This window comes from Vipera ursinii (genome assembly GCF_947247035.1).
Source record: "Vipera ursinii genome assembly, chromosome: 4".
NCBI lineage: Eukaryota > Metazoa > Chordata > Lepidosauria > Squamata > Viperidae > Vipera > Vipera ursinii.
In genome coordinates this window covers 65,883,800-65,901,622 of record NC_139514.1, presented here as the reverse complement: position 1 = coordinate 65,901,622, position 17,823 = coordinate 65,883,800, and the positions used below count along the sequence as shown (strand labels likewise).

At 43.7% G+C, this 17,823-nt stretch overlaps 1 protein-coding gene across 1 annotated transcript in view; it reads left to right on the top strand.

The window, feature by feature from the left end:
- The window catches only part of CNKSR2 (connector enhancer of kinase suppressor of Ras 2), a gene marked incomplete at both ends in the record, with an annotated part of 194,165 nt that overhangs the window by 127,953 nt on the left and 48,389 nt on the right, over positions 1–17,823 (top strand). Inside the window, 5 exons of the mRNA XM_083362658.1 lie at positions 588–661; positions 1,615–1,686; positions 12,839–12,906; positions 14,016–14,116; positions 16,078–16,606. Coding sequence (XP_083218784.1) covers positions 588–661; positions 1,615–1,686; positions 12,839–12,906; positions 14,016–14,116; positions 16,078–16,606 — 844 coding nt within the window. The remainder of the gene's footprint in view (positions 1–587; positions 662–1,614; positions 1,687–12,838; positions 12,907–14,015; positions 14,117–16,077; positions 16,607–17,823) is intronic.

The window sequence follows — 17,823 nt, the reverse complement described above, 5'->3', positions numbered from 1 at the left end:
TTTACATCATATGTTCCATGCATCCATCCAGTTAGTAAGCCATGTATAAATAAGATGCTGTGCAGGTACAGGCAGTATGATTAAACCATCATGGATTAATTTGTTTCTTGAACTCAGTTATTGTTTTGAAATAATCAGGTAATATTTTAACAGTAGATTTGATATCTTTAGGCCTAGATCTGTATTATACTTCTAACAATATTTATCATAATATTCTAACAGAATTCTTATGTTAGTAGGATTTAACTAACATCTATTCACAACAATTAATTTAATCAAGATTTTTTGGTAAGCCATTATGGCCTGTTTCATATATTACGCCACTATTAATCATTCCATCATCTGAATTCTCTCACATCACTAAGCCAAAACAACACTGTTATTTCATATTGCTTACTCTTGTAACACAGGTTACACATTTCTCTTGTTAATAAACCTTAACTGTCACTATGATCCACTTTTTAGCAAGGTTTTTAAAGTGCTTCTAGCTAAAGTGTTTATTTGGCCTTGAGAGCCAAATAGGTTATAAGTATACTTGCATTTGCTTGTTTTCCTGCTTTTGTTTTTTAATGTATTCATTCTCATAGGATGAAAAAGCCGAAGGATTCATCAGTCTACCAGAATTTAAAATTGATAGAGCTAATGAATGTCGCAAGAAGTAGTAAGTATTCTAAATTAACAGTTAGAAACAGTAGGACAAAAAAGATATCTTTCTCTATTTTAGCCTTTATTATTATGATTGGTTCACAACAAGCTGATGTTTATGTGGATTTTGCATGTTTATCCACTTGAGTCATTATTATTTAATGTCTATTATTTAATACTGTCTCAACCTATAAAGGTTTATCATTGCTGTTTCTTACAGTGCTTGAAGAAGGTGAAAATAAATAGTATAGCTAAAAATGTAATATGGATCTCCAGCTACCTTTTACATTACCAAGATATTTTACAAATGAGTTTATATTAACAAATTTGTAATACCTTAGAACTAGGCTTGATGATTTAACTCAGGACTAACTTTTTAAACATTTTCAGGCTGTTGAACCTGTTAAAAAGTAATCCTGAGTACCGCTGATCAAGAGGCAAACCTCGTTATAAAAAATTAGCTGCCTTTTAGTGATTTTTTCCCCCCTTAGTCTGTCACAGAACCCTCTCAAGTTCTCATAAAAGCCTAATTTCCATGGGAAGCAGTTTGAAAAATCCTTGTCTAAATTTGAAGATATTATTTTTGTATATTGAAAGAAAACAGATCTATGGAATTTCCATTACTGTGAATGTTTTCATATTTAATAGGTTGTCAAAAACTTTTTTCTTCTACTCAACTACTAAGAAGTTGAAGCTCCAATCACATATCTAGAGATGCATCTAGATTGCAGCATCAGACCTATTGAATTCACTGTGTTGTTAAGTAGACTTGTATCATATTATATTTTAAGAGCATTATGTGATTACACTTCCATATTTCAGTTAAAAACAGAAATAGGCATAAAATATTATTGATGTCAATTATGAAAGCAGATTTATTTTACAAAAAGAACATGAATATGAAATGCAGAAAGAAATGCAGTAACATACTTAATATTTTGTTATGATTTTTTCTTATTTTTTGTGTAGTGCATTCAAGGCCTGTCATCCTAAAATCAAAAGTTTTTACTTTGCTGCTGAACATCAAGATGACTTGAACAGGTAATTCATTTTAAAAGATTAAAATAATATTTTTATTTTATAAATTTTAATTATATATTTTGTGTTGTGTATAATTCAAGAAAATATATACTTTTACATATTAAGACTAACTGTGAAAATATAGGAAAATATGTAAGATATGTAATTTTTCATTCAAAAAATGCTGTTTGTATGTGTGTTTTTATCTATATACATGTACACAGTGTAACATGTATATCACACACATGCATACAGGTCTGTTAAAGATAAGTTCTGAGTATTAAACACTGCAAGAACAAAAGTCTTCTGGGTTTAATGAGTGATTTTGGATATAACAATCCTGATATTTTCACAAGTAGCAAAATTCAGTAGGCATCCACAGGTAGCTCTGATGATAGAAAATAATTCATAGTGATGTCACAATTTAAAGTCCCATATTATCTCATTGCCTCCCAAGATCTGATACAAATACAGGTAGTCCTTGACTTACAACCACAATTGAGCCCAAAAATTTTGTTGTTGAGCAAGACATTTGTTAAGTGAGTTTTGCCCCATTTTATGACCATTCTTGCCACAATTGTTGAGTGAATCACTGCAGTTGATATGTTACCATGTTTTCCCGAAAATAAGGCCTAGCCTGATTTTTATGCGTGTGCCTAATATAAGCTCTACCTCAAAAATAAGCTCTAGTTAAGACCCCGCCCACTCCATCCCAGACTGCATTGGTGCCACTGCCACAAGTTGAGGTGAGGCAGGTGGGTGGGAAGAGTTGCCCCATGTGCCCCACACCTTCCACCTCGGCCCCCGCAGCCAGGCCACTCCCTGCTTGATGACCTCTCCCCACCCATTCAATGACCTAGCTGCTCCCCCGCCTTTTCCTTTTATTCCCCTCCCGAGCCAGACTGCCATGCTATGGAGGATGGGCAGGGGAGGCTCGATCACCTTACCCGGTCCCCCTCCAATGTTTTAGAGCCAGGGGAGAGTGACAGCGAAAGGCTCCGCCACTGCTGCTCAACAGCTGCATCTGCCGCTGGAGGGGTTTTGTTTGGTCCCCGCCACCCCTGCTTTGCCCTGCAGATCACCTACCCAGCCACCTCCTCTCCTCCACCAACTCTCCTGTGGCTTGCGCCATGACCGGGCAGCACAAATCTCCCTTGCCACCTTCCTCCGCCAACCCTGGTATCCCTCCATCAGCCTTCCGTCACCACCACTGTGAAGAATGGAGAACAGGGAGAGGGTAACTTTTGCTGTGGGGCTGACCGAAGTTTTTACACCAGACAAATGTGGGTCTCCAGGGTTTAGGATAGAGTGCAAACAGCAACTTAAGGATATGTGAAAGCACGGGCTTCCCTGAACACTAAAAGTAAAGGGGGGGGAGTAAGCCACCTGAGGGAGAGGCAGAGGAGGAAAACTGCTGCAGGGTGATCAGTTTCACCCACCATCACCCAGGAACAAACCTTCTCAAGTGGCCCTGAGGAGCCTTGGTTGCCAGGGTCGTACTCCCTTGCACGAAGCAGCAGCCCATGCGGGCTGCCTCCGCCCCAGCCGGGAAAGGGAGAAAGGCGGCTTATGGTAGCTTCCTTCACCTCCCTGGGTGTTCTTAAATCTTCCTTCCTTCCTTCCTTCCTTCCTTCCTTCCTTCCTTCCTTCCTTCCTTCCTTCCTTCCTTCCTTCCTTCCTGCAACGATCACTGATCTGCACTTTCTCACCACCCTGCATCGGCACGCATCTCCCTTCTCTGTTCTGGAAATGGCAGCCCCGTTTTCTGCCACTTCTCCCAGCATTGCGTTCCTCCTTCGTTTGGAAGGATACTAAGCTTCAGGAAAACTACACCAGCTGGAGCTGGGCGAGAAAGACCAGGCTCCCCTTCTCCGATGATTCTGCAAAGCCCTTGAGGTTTTGCGTGGAGGAGCGAATTGCTTCCCACAGAGTTGGCCTCAGCACCTGCTTCGGATGGCAAACAGAAGAGCTATGATTTTTGTAAGAAGCTGAGTGTACTGGTATGTGTGAGTCCAGCCTCCTCGGCCAGTACACTCAGCTTTTTACCAAAACCATAGCTACCATATCCTCAGCTGATCAGGAGGAAAACGTGTCTGCTCTAGATTTTAAGGCAGAAAAGTGAAGGGGGGGGGGCGGAATTTCAAAGGCCCTGGAGAAAAAGAGCAAAGCTCTTCTGTGCAGAGTAGCAAGAAAGTGCAGGCCAGCGATAGCTGTGGGAAGGGAGGGAGGAAGGAAGGAAGGAAGGAAGGAAGGAAGGAAGGAAGGAAGGAAGGAAGGAAGGAAGGAAGTGTTCTGAACCAGCCCTCTTCTCGCACCCCTAATCAAAGGAAGAGTCTGGAAAGCGTCCAAGATCAAAAGGCTTCTGCCAAGTTTTAATTACACTGTTACAAAAATACAAGAGCTTGACTTCTCAAACGAAAAAGTTGCTTTCAGCAACTAGCCCCTCCCCAAACACTTCTTTTATAGAGAGCTCAGGGCGTGGTCTCCCTGTGCCTCCTCCCGAGGAGTCCCATAGCCTTCCTTTGTTTGTCCCTGCTCGTCTGCCTCCTGCGTCGGGCGTCCTTGAACAGGGCCAGCTGTGGGTCATCATCCTCCGCACTCTCGGGCTCACACAGCTGAGAAGAGGTTCCCGGCTGAGGACTCTGCAAAGTCTCCAAATCATCATCAGCCGGTTCGTTTCCCTCCTCCCCCACATCTGAGTCCTCCGATACATCGGACCCGGCTGTCGGACCCACAGGCTGGCCCTGAGTCACAACACTATCCCGCACCGCAGGGCCCTTCCCCCGGGTCTGCCGATCCGGATGCGGTCGGGATGGGAACTGTTCGTGAAAAGCAGTCACCAACGCAGGGGCATGAACGGCGGTCGCGTCTTCCCATGTGAAGTCCTCCGGCCCGTACCCTTTCCACTCGATCAGGTACTGGAAGCGACCTTTCAGCCAGCGGGAATCCCTGATGCTGGCGACCTCGTACTCGGGGGTGCTGTCGCCATCACGAGGTCCTGATGGGGGAGGTTCCGCTTGGCGAAGTGGACAAGCCGGTTGTTCGGGGACCAACAAGGACCGATGGAAGACGGGGTGCACGCGCAGGGAACGTGGCAGAGTTAAACGATAGGCGACCGGGTTGATGACGGCCTCGACTGGGAACGGTCCAAGGTAACGGTGGTCCAGCTTCCTCGCCGGCCGAGTGGATGGTAGGTTCCTGGTGGACAGCCAGACCCGATCCCCCACCGATAATGGAGGCGTATCCCTTCTCGACCGATCGGCGAACCTCTTGTAGTCGGCCTTGGCCTTCTCCAGCTGCCGTCGCACCAACCGATGGATCGCCTGTAACTCCGCCATGAATTCGTTCGCTGCCGGCTCCGGTGAGTCCACGGGAGAAAGGGGGAAAAACCGAGGGTGATAACCCACATTGGCCAAGAACGGTGTCATCTGCGTGGAGGTGTGCTGCGAGTTGTTAAAGGCAAACTCGGCTATGGCCAAATAGTCCACCCAATTGTCCTGCTGCAGGTTAACGTAGCAGCGCAGATACTGCTCCAAAATGCCGATGACCTTCTCGGTACCCCCGTCGGTCTGAGGATGATGCGCGGACGAGAGGCAAACCTTAATGTCCAACGCCCGCATCAACTCCTGCCAGAAGCGGGCTGTAAACTGGGCCCCCCTATCGGAGACGACTCTATCGGGAAGGCCGTGCAGCCGGAACACCTGTTGGATGAACATGCGACTAGTGGCGCGAGCTGACGGTAAGCCGCGACAGGGGATGAAGTGCGCCATCTTGGTCAACATGTCCACCACCACAAACACTGTCGTGAAGCCGGAGGATGGGGGTAGATCCGTCAGAAAGTCCATGGACACAGCCCCCCAGGGTCTCTTGGGCGTTGGCAAAGGCTGCAGTAAACCAGGCGGGGCCCCTGTCGCTGACTTGGCCTGCCTGCATGGGACGCAGGAGGTGACATAAGACTGGACATCGTGTCGGACTCGGGGCCACCAGAATGTACGGGAGACCAGGTTCAGAGTCTTGAACAGGCCAAAATGCCCCGCAGCCGGGTTATCATGACATTGGCTGAGGACGAGTCCCCTGAGTGGCCCTCCTGGAACATAGAGCCGGTCACGATAATACAGGAGTCCATCCGTGACCGACCAAGGCGAATCTGGCCCCACCTCTTCCTTCCGCTGAGCCACCCACGCCTCCTGCTGCTGCGCCTCCCGGATCCGAGCCCGTATATCCACCGGCTCCCGCACCGCAGCAAAAGACTCGACGGGGATCACGGTCCTGGGCGGAAGCTTGTCTTCCACTCGGGTGTACTCGGGCTTCCTGGACAGAGCATCCGCTCTCTGGTTGTGCCCGCTTGGTATGTACCGCACCCGGAAGTCAAACCTCGCAAAGAAGAGGGACCACCGGATCTGGCGTTGGTTCAAATTCTGAGCGGTCTGCAGGCTTTCCAGATTCTTGTGGTCCGTCCGGACCTCGATTTGATGCCGCGCCCCCTCCAGATGATGCCTCCAAGCCTCGAACGCCGCCTTGATGGCCAGCAGCTCCTTCTCCCAGATGGTATAGTTGCGCTCCGAGGGATTCAATTTCCGTGAGTGATACGCGCAAGGGAAAAGGGTACCGTTGGGCGTCGCTGCCTGAAGTAACACGGCCCCAATGGCAATGTCGGAGGCGTCCGCCTCCACGACAAACGGCCGTTGCGGGTCAGGATGCTTCAAGATGGGCTCCTTCATGAAGGCGTCCTTCAGAGCTTGGAACGCCTGTTGTTCGGGGGCGTTCCACTGGAACCGAGTCTTCTTCTGCAGGAGCCGGGTGAGGGGGGCTGTCAAGGCAGCAAAGCCAGGGATGAATGTCCGATAGTAGTTGGCAAATCCAAGAAGTCGCTGAATATCCTTCACGCGACGCGGGGGTTGCCAACTCTGCAACGACTCAACTTTACTCGGTTCCATGGCGATGCCCTCAGGAGAAATGCGGTGACCCAAGAAATCAATGGTCACCTGGTAGAACTGGCACTTCTCCAACTTGGCAAACAGCCGATGATTCCGGAGGCGCTGCAGGACCTGACGGAGATGCTGATGATGCGCTTCACGCGACGGGGAGTAAATCAGGATGTCGTCCAGGTAAATCACAACAAACTGGTCCAACAGATCCCGAAAGACGTCATTCATAAAATGCTGAAACACAGCGGGGGCGTTGGTCAGGCCAAACGGCATCACCGTGTACTCGAAATGTCCATAGCGAGTACCAAACGCCGTCTTCCACTCATCACCCGGCCGAACCCTGACGAGGTTGTAAGCTCCACGCAGGTCCAGTTTCGTGAAGATCTTAGCCTCCCGGAGTCGGTCCAAGAGCTCGGGGATGAGGGGCAGCGGGTAGCGGTTACGCACCGTGATAGCGTTGAGTTTCCGGTAGTCACAGCAAAGCCGTAACTCGCCCGACTTCTTTTTGACGAAGAGCACGGGCGCAGACACTGGCGAGGACGAGGGCCGGATGAAACCACGAGCCAAGTTCTTCGTCAGGAAGTCCCGCAATGCAGCCAACTCGGGCTCCGACATGGAGTACAAACGCCCCACTGGGAGAGGCGCATCAGGGACTAGGTCAATGGAGCAGTCGTAGGGCCTGTGCGGGGGTAATTGGTCCGCCTCTGACTCGCTGAACACGTCAGCAAAGTCGGACAGTTCGGGAGGCAAGGAAACCCCTGAGGAACCCTCCACCTGGCCGGCACAGATATGGCGGGTGTGGTCCACGCACTGCAAACTTGGGAAGGTGACCAAGTTCTGAGACCAATAGATCTGTGGATCATGCGCCCGGAGCCACGCCAGTCCCAAGACCACGGGGAAGTGCAGATCCGAAGTGACGTAGAACTGAATGGCCTCCACATGGGTACTGATGGCCATACACACGGGTTGCGTGGCGGCCGTGATAGGCCCGGACAGGAGCACTCGACCATCGATGGTCTCCACAAGCATGGGCGGATCCACTGGACACTGGGGAACAGCCCATTTGGCCACAAAGGCCGAATCCATAAAGTTAGTGGTAGCCCCAGAGTCAATTAAGGCATGGACTGGAATCCCCTCTGACTTGCCAGGGAGGATCAGACGTGCCTCCAAAATCAAATGCCGTGGAGGTTCACAGGCACCGTCGGAACGGCGTCGCTCGGTGTGGATGTTGTGGGTCGCCCGATCTTTCACACCGTCTAGATCGGGCTCGGGCCGTTTCCCGATAACAAAGCAGGGGACTTTCTCGGGGCAGGCTTGGTCACTGACGCCCGCTGACGCTTCTTCGGGCAAGAAGCAGCCAAATGTCCAGGGTCCCCACAGTAAAAACACAACCCCTCCGATCGTCGTCTGTCCATTTCCGTCACCGATAGACGGGACCTGGCGGCACCCAGCTCCATTGGCTCCTCCCTCTGGACCGGGGGCTCACGCACAACAGGGGCGGCAGGGGTCTGTGGGGTGGCACGGCGACTCTTACGCTGCTGCAGCCGGGCATCGATCCGCAGACAAAGATGGATCAGCCCATTCAGGTCTGAGGGAATGTCCACGCGGGCCAGCTCATCCAACATCTCCTCTGACAAGCCATCCTGAAAGGCATCCACGAGCGCAGCCTCATTCCAGGCGGAATCCTGGCTAAGCAGCCGGAAATCGCTGATATAGGCCTGTAGAGGGCGCTGACCCTGCCTCAAAGCTTTCAGGCGTCGGGTGGCCGTCTGTGCCTTAATCGGGTCCTCGTACATGAGGCGCATATGGTCACAAAACCCCCCAAAGTTATCCAACAAAGGGCTAGGCTGTGCCAACAGAGGCGTGCCCCAACGAGCTGCATCTCCCGACAGAAGGCTCAACACGAATCCCACCTTATCTCGGTCAGTGGGGAAATCAGCTGCTCTCACGCTGATATAAAGCTGGCATTGTCCCAGGAAGGCAGGAAACAGTTCTGGATTACCAGCGAATTTATCCGGCATAGCTATCTGACATTTCCTCCTGGGTGGGGGGGCAGCATGTACCTGAGCCTGCAGTTGTGCCACCTGAGTGGCCAGCAAGGTGAGTTGCTGGTTGAGCTGGACATTCTCGGCAAGAAGCTGCTCCATCGTAGTATTAAGGGGTGGGTGGCTGAAAGCAAACTGTTCTGAACCAGCCCTCTTCTCGCACCCCTAATCAAAGGAAGAGTCTGGAAAGCGTCCAAGATCAAAAGGCTTCTGCCAAGTTTTAATTACACTGTTACAAAAATACAAGAGCTTGACTTCTCAAACGAAAAAGTTGCTTTCAGCAACTAGCCCCTCCCCAAACACTTCTTTTATAGAGAGCTCAGGGCGTGGTCTCCCTGTGCCTCCTCCCGAGGAGTCCCATAGCCTTCCTTTGTTTGTCCCTGCTCGTCTGCCTCCTGCGTCGGGCGTCCTTGAACAGGGCCAGCTGTGGGTCATCATCCTCCGCACTCTCGGGCTCACACAGCTGAGAAGAGGTTCCCGGCTGAGGACTCTGCAAAGTCTCCAAATCATCATCAGCCGGTTCGTTTCCCTCCTCCCCCACATCTGAGTCCTCCGATACATCGGACCCGGCTGTCGGACCCACAGGCTGGCCCTGAGTCACAAAAGAAGGAAGGAAGGAAGACATAAGGCCTCTCTTGGGAGGGAGGTTATCACACTGCTGGTCCCCTTAATATTCCCCTCTCCCCAGCCCAAAAGTCAACACGCATCTGCCTACCTCAGTGACATTGCCTGAGATTGACATCGTGGTCAGGCTTCAGGTTCCCGGCAGAGAAGTTGAGCAGGGCCTTGAAGTGGTAGCGGCTACACTGGCTCTGCACCCGCTGCCCACCGCACTTCTCCAGGGGGATGTGGGCATTGAACCACGCCACGCTCAAGTTTGTATTAGCAGGCACTCAGCACCAGTGCTGGGGAGTGGAGGCCAAGAAGACAGTGGACAGCCCCGTGTAGCCATTGGGGATGATGCTGGCACTGAGCAGAAGAAGATGAGGTGCTGGAAGGAGCCCAGTATGGAAGAAAACCCAGCCAGCTACTGGCTGCAAGTGGGAAGAAGCAGAGGCCACTTCAGGAGGCTACCTGTGGGCATGGTTTGTATACAAAGGGCTGAAGTGCTGCACTCAGCCTGCAGCTGACAAAACCCGGGCCATGGCTTTGCGAGTTCCCACATGGAAGAAAGGGAATCACCACTGCCTTTTTAAAAAAAATAAATTTGGTGAACCAGCTTTGCCTCATCTGCCTCTCAGCCCTGGATTTTTAAGAGACAAGACAGGTAATGGGGCGTAGAAGACCTGGCTGTGGGGGCCCTGAGGTAAGTGGGTATGGGGCATGTGGGGCAGCTCCCCCGTCCCCCCACCTCGCCTTGTGGTGGCACTGGCGCAACGTGCTACGTGGCCTCCTGCCACAAGCAGCTGCAGAAGTGGGCCGGCAGCCACGCAGACTCCTGCTGGATGGGGCCATTGGTGCCGCCACCGTGAGGCGAGGGTGTCGGGGAAAAATAAGACATCCCCTGAAAATAAGACCTAATGCCTTTTTTGAAGTCAAAAATAATATAAGACCAGGCAAACACAGTAGTAACATGGTTGTTAAGTGATTCTTGCTTCCCCACTGATTTTGCTTGTCAAAAGGTTGCAATGACTTTGGGACACAGCAACTGTCACAAGCATGAACCAGTTGCCTAGCATCTGAATTTTGATCACATGATTATGGGGACACTATAAAGGTTGTAACTGAAAAATGGTCAAAAGTCACTTTTTTCAGTGCCGTTGTAACTTTGAATGGTCACTAAATGAACTGTTGTGAGTCAAGGATTGCCTGTATAGTTTTCCAGCTGGAGGCAATCTGGGTTCAGAGATTTTATAGACTGATTTCTAATGTTTTTGCAGTTAATAATAGGAAAAAAGCCTTTAAATTAGTGCTAATTATTATCCATGCTTTATCTTTCAGTATGCTTACGATTTTTATCAATTGTGCATATTTTTCAAATGTTTGACCCCTTAAATCAGGTATGTCAAACTCACGATGTCACATGACGTTGCACGACGTATCACAACTTTTCCCCCATTGCCGGCAATGGGGAGGGCGTGGTTTTGTCATGATGCATCCGGCCCACGGGCCAGATGTGCCTGCCTTAAATGCTGAAATATTGAATACTCCATAATTTGATGTAATTAGGGTAATGTTGATAACAGTGCTCATATAGGATTTTTTTGCAGAGAACCATTATTGATTATATCAAAACAAGTCTAATAAGACAGACGAGCATGCTTGGCATCTATGCTGTAGTTCTGAAACTAGATTGTGCAGCCTGTACAGTGACTGCCCTGTTTTCTTCTGTACTTGTGATGTATTGCATATAGCTCACTCCCTGACATTAAAACAAGAACAACTTGTGCATATCCAAATTCTACTAGGTCCTGCTAAAACATGTAGCATAGTTCAGAATGTTCTAATATAATCAGATCATTTTGTCTTCCAACAGGGTATTTTTCCTGTCTTAGCCAGATTATGTCTTTCAAAATGAAGACATTTGTGAAATGAAATTAACTTAAATAATGAAATATGTATTTTACTCTGTATAGTTAAAATATTATTACAAATTACTGTTACTGATAATATTGTCCTTAGTCGGTCTCTGTACCACTAATTTATTATGAAACAATAATATAAATAATGCACATCATATGCTAGAAATGTCATGGTAGATTATGGAAAAGAGGTTACATTGCCTTTTCATGTATTGTTTAAATATCTTTTTACTCTTCTTGGAATGTAATCACTAGCAAAACTCCTAGCAAGATTACAGGATGGATGGATGGATGGATGGATGGATGGATGGATGGATGGATGGAAGGAAGATAAATGCACAGTGTAGATTCACTATGGATATGAAGCCTACCAAATTTAAAGAAATAGGTTCATAAGGCTGAAATCTAAAATTCAGATTGTTTTTTGTTTATTTGCTTTGTTCAGTTTTGTTTTGCCTATGAATAGACATTTGGAAATCTATAAATATGTCGGCTCTTCAAGGTGGATCAAATAAGACTCCACAAGTTTCACTGGAATTCTATTTTACTGCTGGAGGTTATAGTAACAGAATCTTGAGAGCCTGACTGCCTTCAGAAAGATATGTCCCACCTGCCTATTCCCCTACCCACTCTCGTTTTACCTTAGTGAGTTTCTTGCTCACATTTTTTCTTTTCTTGGGCTTAAAAATGCGAGTCCCTTGGACTACAAGGTGATCAAACAGGTCAGTCCTAGAGGAGATCAACCCTGACTGCTCTTTAGAAGGCCAGATCCTGAAGCTAAAACTCAAATACTTTGGCCACCTAATGAGAAGGAAGGACTCACTGGAGAAGAGCCTAATGCTGGGAAAGATTGAGGGCAAGATAAGAAGGGGATGACAGAGAATGAGGTGGCTGGATGGAGTCACTGAAGCAGTAGGCGTGAGCTTAAATGGACTCCAGAAGATGGTAGAGGACAGGAAGGCCTGGAGGAACATTGTCCATAGGGTTGCGATGGGTCAGACACGGGTTCACAGCTAATCACAAAATCTTCACTATCTACAGCTCTCGCTCTCCCCTCCCCTCCCTTCCTCCCTCCCTCCCTCTGTCTTCCTGTCTCTGTCTCTCAAAGCAGAATAGAAATCTAATAATAAAAGTAAATTGATTATCCTGACACATCTATATAAAAAGAGGTCCAATTTTACTACACGTGACTGTCATGTTGACAGTAGTATTAAATCAGAACCTGATTTAATTATAGTTTCTGGATAATGATAATACAAAAAAATGTGCAGGCTGGCGTAATAGACTTGTTATCTCTCTCAGTACTATCAGTATTGCTTCAGTTCAGTTAAATCTTTTTAACATAGAAGGGGATTCCTTACCTTTCCCTGTTTAATGTCCTCAATTGTATCTGTTTTGTTTTAGTATTTGATTCATGAACTTTAGCAAAAGGAACATATAAAACCACTTTATATTTAAACTTCATGGTATGATGAATAATAGTTAAGATAATTTAGCATCTGTAAAAAATAAATTTAGAGGAGCTTTCAATATCTTAAAACATTTTTAAAGTTTTAACTTATTGAAGACTAAATAAAAAATTAGCAAGAAGCTTTGCTGTCTTGATCTTATCCAGATGTGTTATAGTTTTTATAAATGTGTCAGTCATGTCAGTAATTCAATAAACATGTTATTTCAGGTGGTTGAACAGAATTAATATGCTTGCTGCTGGATATGCAGAAAGGGAAAGGATCAAACAAGAACAAGGTAAAAAGTTACTTGCTTAACTACTTCAGTTTACCCCTAGTGAAAATGAACTATTGCTTTTTTCCCCCCTATGCATTCTAGAAAATGCATTGCGGTATTTCTTAAGTAAGAATATTCCTTCTTCTGAAGAAAGAAGGCTGAGGAAGAGTATTGCCTTCTGGCCACTCATATCCAGAAAGTATCAGGGAGAAGTACCTGACACCTCCAGACTTGGAAGTAGAAGGCAAGGAGAAAATCTGGAAGGCAGTAGTGTGGGAAATTAAGCTGGCAAGGCAGAAACAAATACTTCTTACGCTAGAACAGGGGTCTTCAAACTTGGCCCTTTTATGACTTGTGGACTTCAACTCCCAGAATTCCTCAGCCAGCAAAGCTGGCTGAGGAATTCTGGGAGTTGAAGTCCACAAGTCATAAAAGGGCCAAGTTTGAAGACCCCTGCGCTAGAAAAACCCATTATGGCCAGATGACTTCCAAGGCAGCAAGAATGTTGACTTGGAAAGGTATCGAGAAAAACAACAACTGGAACTAAAATCCTGGAGAACAAACAGTCTGTGCACTGAAGTAAATAAATATTTTTATTTAGCTTCATTCTTATCTCTAATGAAGACACAAATTTAAACAAATAGTATCCAAAAGCATTCTGGATAGTAAGCCATTTTCTGTATTATGTGACTAGAAAGATACATAACCATCCCTTCACCTAATGTGAACCCTGATATTTTTTTATTGTGAACCTCTCTAGATAATGAGTTACTTTTTATTTATTCCTCTTGTATTTTAAAAACCTGGTGAAGTTTTCAAAACACATCACTCTTCTTTACAGCTAACAGTACCTCTCGTTAAGTCTGATAAATTCCTCTCTATTTTAAGCAGCAACTGATAATATCTGAAGTTCTAACATAGAGATATATCTGCAATCTTAAATTTCAGCAGAATTGCTGAAATCACTTGTTTAAATGATTTCTTAATGGGAAAATCATGCCACATTTATGTTACAAATCTGTATTCTTTATTAATTTATTTTTAGGCATTTTTATAGCTCGATGCTACTTAAACACCTGTCAGCATTTGCTTCACAGTAAATCAAGTTTCTGGCTTTCTAATTTGTTTAGATTATTGGAGTGAAAGTGATAAGGAAGAAGCAGACACACCTTCAACACCTAAACAAGACAGTCCACCTCCACCATATGACACATATCCACGACCTCCTTCAGTAAGTGATTATGTATAATTAGTTGTCATTATTCAGAGCTGTCTGCATAAATCTTGTTTAGAAATGCTTTCAAATTTAGGTACCACCTATGTACAGCACATATGAGTATTCGTGATGGATGATATCCAAATTAACTTTTGTAGATGCTTGCTTTGAGGGAATCCTGCTTGTACATTTTTTTTCTATTAAAATATAGGCAAACAGCCTAAATCAGTGCAGAAACAAGGGCAACAGAAGTAAAGTATTACCTGAAGCTGATAAAGCTTCCAGTTGCCATTTAAATAGCAGAGCAGCATTTGCTAAAATCTTAGAATATCCAAAAAAGAACTAGTTTTAATTGCAAATTGCCAAAATTAACTAAAATACAAGCAAGATCGCTTTGGCAAGTATGTAATATTTTTCAGGAATGTATATATATGTGTATCTTCAAATGAAAATATATTAATTCCTTAACCTTTTACTTGGAAAAAAAATAACTTGGAAGAAGGATGTTCTTAAGCTTACAAGATGTTGTATTCTGTATTTTAAACAACTCTAAAAGCCATTTCCAGCCGCATCCAAGTTTTTGAAGATAAGAGATGCTTACTGTATATGTGATCATATGGTCCTTCCAGGAAGTTTTGTTAAAGAACCCTATAAAAATAAATAAATAAAACCTTGGCACCATAATAAATCATGTTTTTTTAAGTTATTATTTTTAGAAAGTTCAAGAAGTTAATAAATTTAGAAGCTGCTACTAACTAAAGAAGTGATATTCTAACTATTATTAATATTTACAGAAATAATGTTCATCTGGTTCTGATTCAAAAGTGGTATATAATTTACTGGATAATTAAGCACGATAATTAAACATAGATGTGCTGTATGTGCTCAGTTCTTGCCTTCAGTATTTCAATTTTACCTGTTTGGTTTTCTTTTTAATTTCATTCATACCAGTAGCACAGAAGTGACTGAGTTTTGTAGCGAAGTTGTTCTGAGTAGTCAAATCAAAATAATTTTCAGCAATCTTCACATAAATAAAAGAAATTAAAAGGCAAATTATAAAAAATGTTAGAAAGTGCAAAGAAATCAGATGAAATTAGGTTTTCAACTGCTACAAAACTGGGCTCATGTAAGAGAATTTCAAAGGTACTAAGGATCTCATAAGCTCTGATGGGGATTTCAAATCTGAAATCAATGATTATAGGCTATCCTTCTGATACATTATTAATTCTAATTAATATATCATCTATATTAATATATCATTTGGAGCCAAAAGCTAATTTTTAATTAATAAATAAATAAATAACTCTTGATCAAATTCTGTTGGATTGTATACATTTTATCCTACACCTTAAAGTTTGAAGCACATTATTTGAAAGATAGATAAAATTAAATAAAATATACAAACTAATCAATAATACAGATGCAGATATACATAGGGCAAAAAGCAATTTAAAATTAATTAATTAAATTTATATGTCACTCATCTGACCAATAAGATGACTCTGGACAGCTTACCAAAACAGTAAAAAGATAAATACTGTATAAAAACGATTAAAATTTGAAAAACTATAAAAAACTAGAATCAAGGAGAGAAATGGCAGAGGAATGAGATCATCTTATTCCACTTCCAGTGGTGAGCATCTCCTCAGGGCCCAATGCTTATGACTTCTAGTCTCTTGCAATATGTATTTTTACGTGACATATCTTCTTAAGAAATATGACATATCTTCTCAAGAAATAGCAAGGATGCTTTTGCTTTAAATTCTGTGATTTACAATTAAGAGAGTGGTCTGAAGAACATTTTCTGAATTATCTTTATAAAGCAGTTCATTTTTAATGTATGTTCCTAATGTGCATGCTTTTAAAAAAATGAATATATAACTAAGTGAGCTGGAATGTATAAGTAGTTACTTAAATGTATATTGTATACTTATTTTACCATTGTCTTCAAGCCAGAATGTAAATTTCTGTTGCAGATGAGTTGTGCAAGTCCTTTTGTGGAACCAAAGCATAGTCGACTGTCATCTACTGAAACTTCCCAGTCTCAGTCTTCACATGAAGAGTTCCGTCAAGAGCCAGTGGGGAATACTACTGATTCTCCCATCCGCAAAACAGCAAGCCAGCGACGGTCTTGGCAGGATTTAATAGAAACACCACTGACAAGCTCAGGGTTACACTACCTTCAGACTCTGCCCCTTGAGGATTCGGTATTTTCTGACTCAGCTGTTATCTCTCCAGAACACAGGCGGCAATCAACTCTTCCTACCCAGAAATGTCATCAGCAGGATCACTATGGCCCTTTTCCTTTAGAAAGTGAACGAATACAAGTTTTAAATGGGAATGGGGGAAAGCCCCGTAGTTACACTCTGCCACGGGATGGTGGGTTCAACCATTGCTGCCATACACTTTCGGTCAGTACTTCAAGCCATCAAGAAGTGCCACAAAAAGAGCAAGAAGAAGAGGAACAAGGAGGAAAAATTGCAGAAGAAAATCAAGTAAATGAAAGTAAGCATGAATCATATTGCCATCATTAAAAAAAATTTCATAGAAATAATTGAATACTAAGAAAAATTGGATTAAATTTATGGTTTCAAATTTACTTTGTTTTGCACATGGTGGAAATAGTTTCTTTAGATATACTGTAGTTATGCACAGTACTTCATAGACTATGCACAATACTGTAGTTATTCACAATACTTCATAGACTATATTTCAAAACTTTATTTACTGCATAGTAATTAATTTATTTATTGCATAGTAATTAATGAAGGCATTGTCATACTTTCTGCGAGACTTTTAAAATTGTTCTTGTTTGGCCACATCCTTGCTTGTTGATGTATGTATGATTTGAGTATGGTAATTTATTTTTTTATGAATGGATCTGCAGAATTTTGGAAAGCAAATATTTCATAGAGTATGAGCCCCTTCCATTTGGTAAGGTTGCATTTCATAAAGCAGTGAAGAAACGTTTAGGATGACCCATGTAATCTCTTTTTGAAAAGTATGCTCATAGTATTTATAGCATAGTAGTTAACGAACAGCTTGTAGATTGTTTGTTGTTTTTTTAGAATAGTTTATTGGTTGCATTTGTACAATCAGACAAAGGAAATAATTAATTCTAATTGGACGCTAATTTAAAAAATAAATGTCCAGTGAAAGAAACATATATAAAGTATAAACATATTAATTGCTGAGTGCAGAAGCTGAAGCCTTATTACTATGGTTACCAGTGTTATTTCCACATTACTGACTCTTACTTGCTCGGTATACACACAATATGCATATGCATAGCAGTTGGGCTGCTAAATTTTTATTGTTCTGCCTGACTGTCTTTAATAGTAACCTTTCATTCAAAAGCAAATGGAAATTTTTGAGAAACATAGTTATAATTTCCAAGCTTACAACTATTGCATTTTCACATATATGAATGAAGGTTTGAAATCTTCATATACAGTATTTTCTGTGGCTAACAACATTATACTCACTATACATCAAAGAAGGAAAATGGTTGCTATAAAAAGAGATGTATAAAATAATAATAGCATCTCCTGATGTAGAATAGTCATAGTTTTTTTCTAGCTCCCTGATGAATTTAGTAGAATATTTTAATGTTGTGAATTGTTGGCTAATACCTTACTACAGGTAAGTAGTACAGGTAGTTCTCAACTTATGGCCCCAATTGAGCCCAAAAATTTGATTGGTCAGCATGACAACTGTTAAGT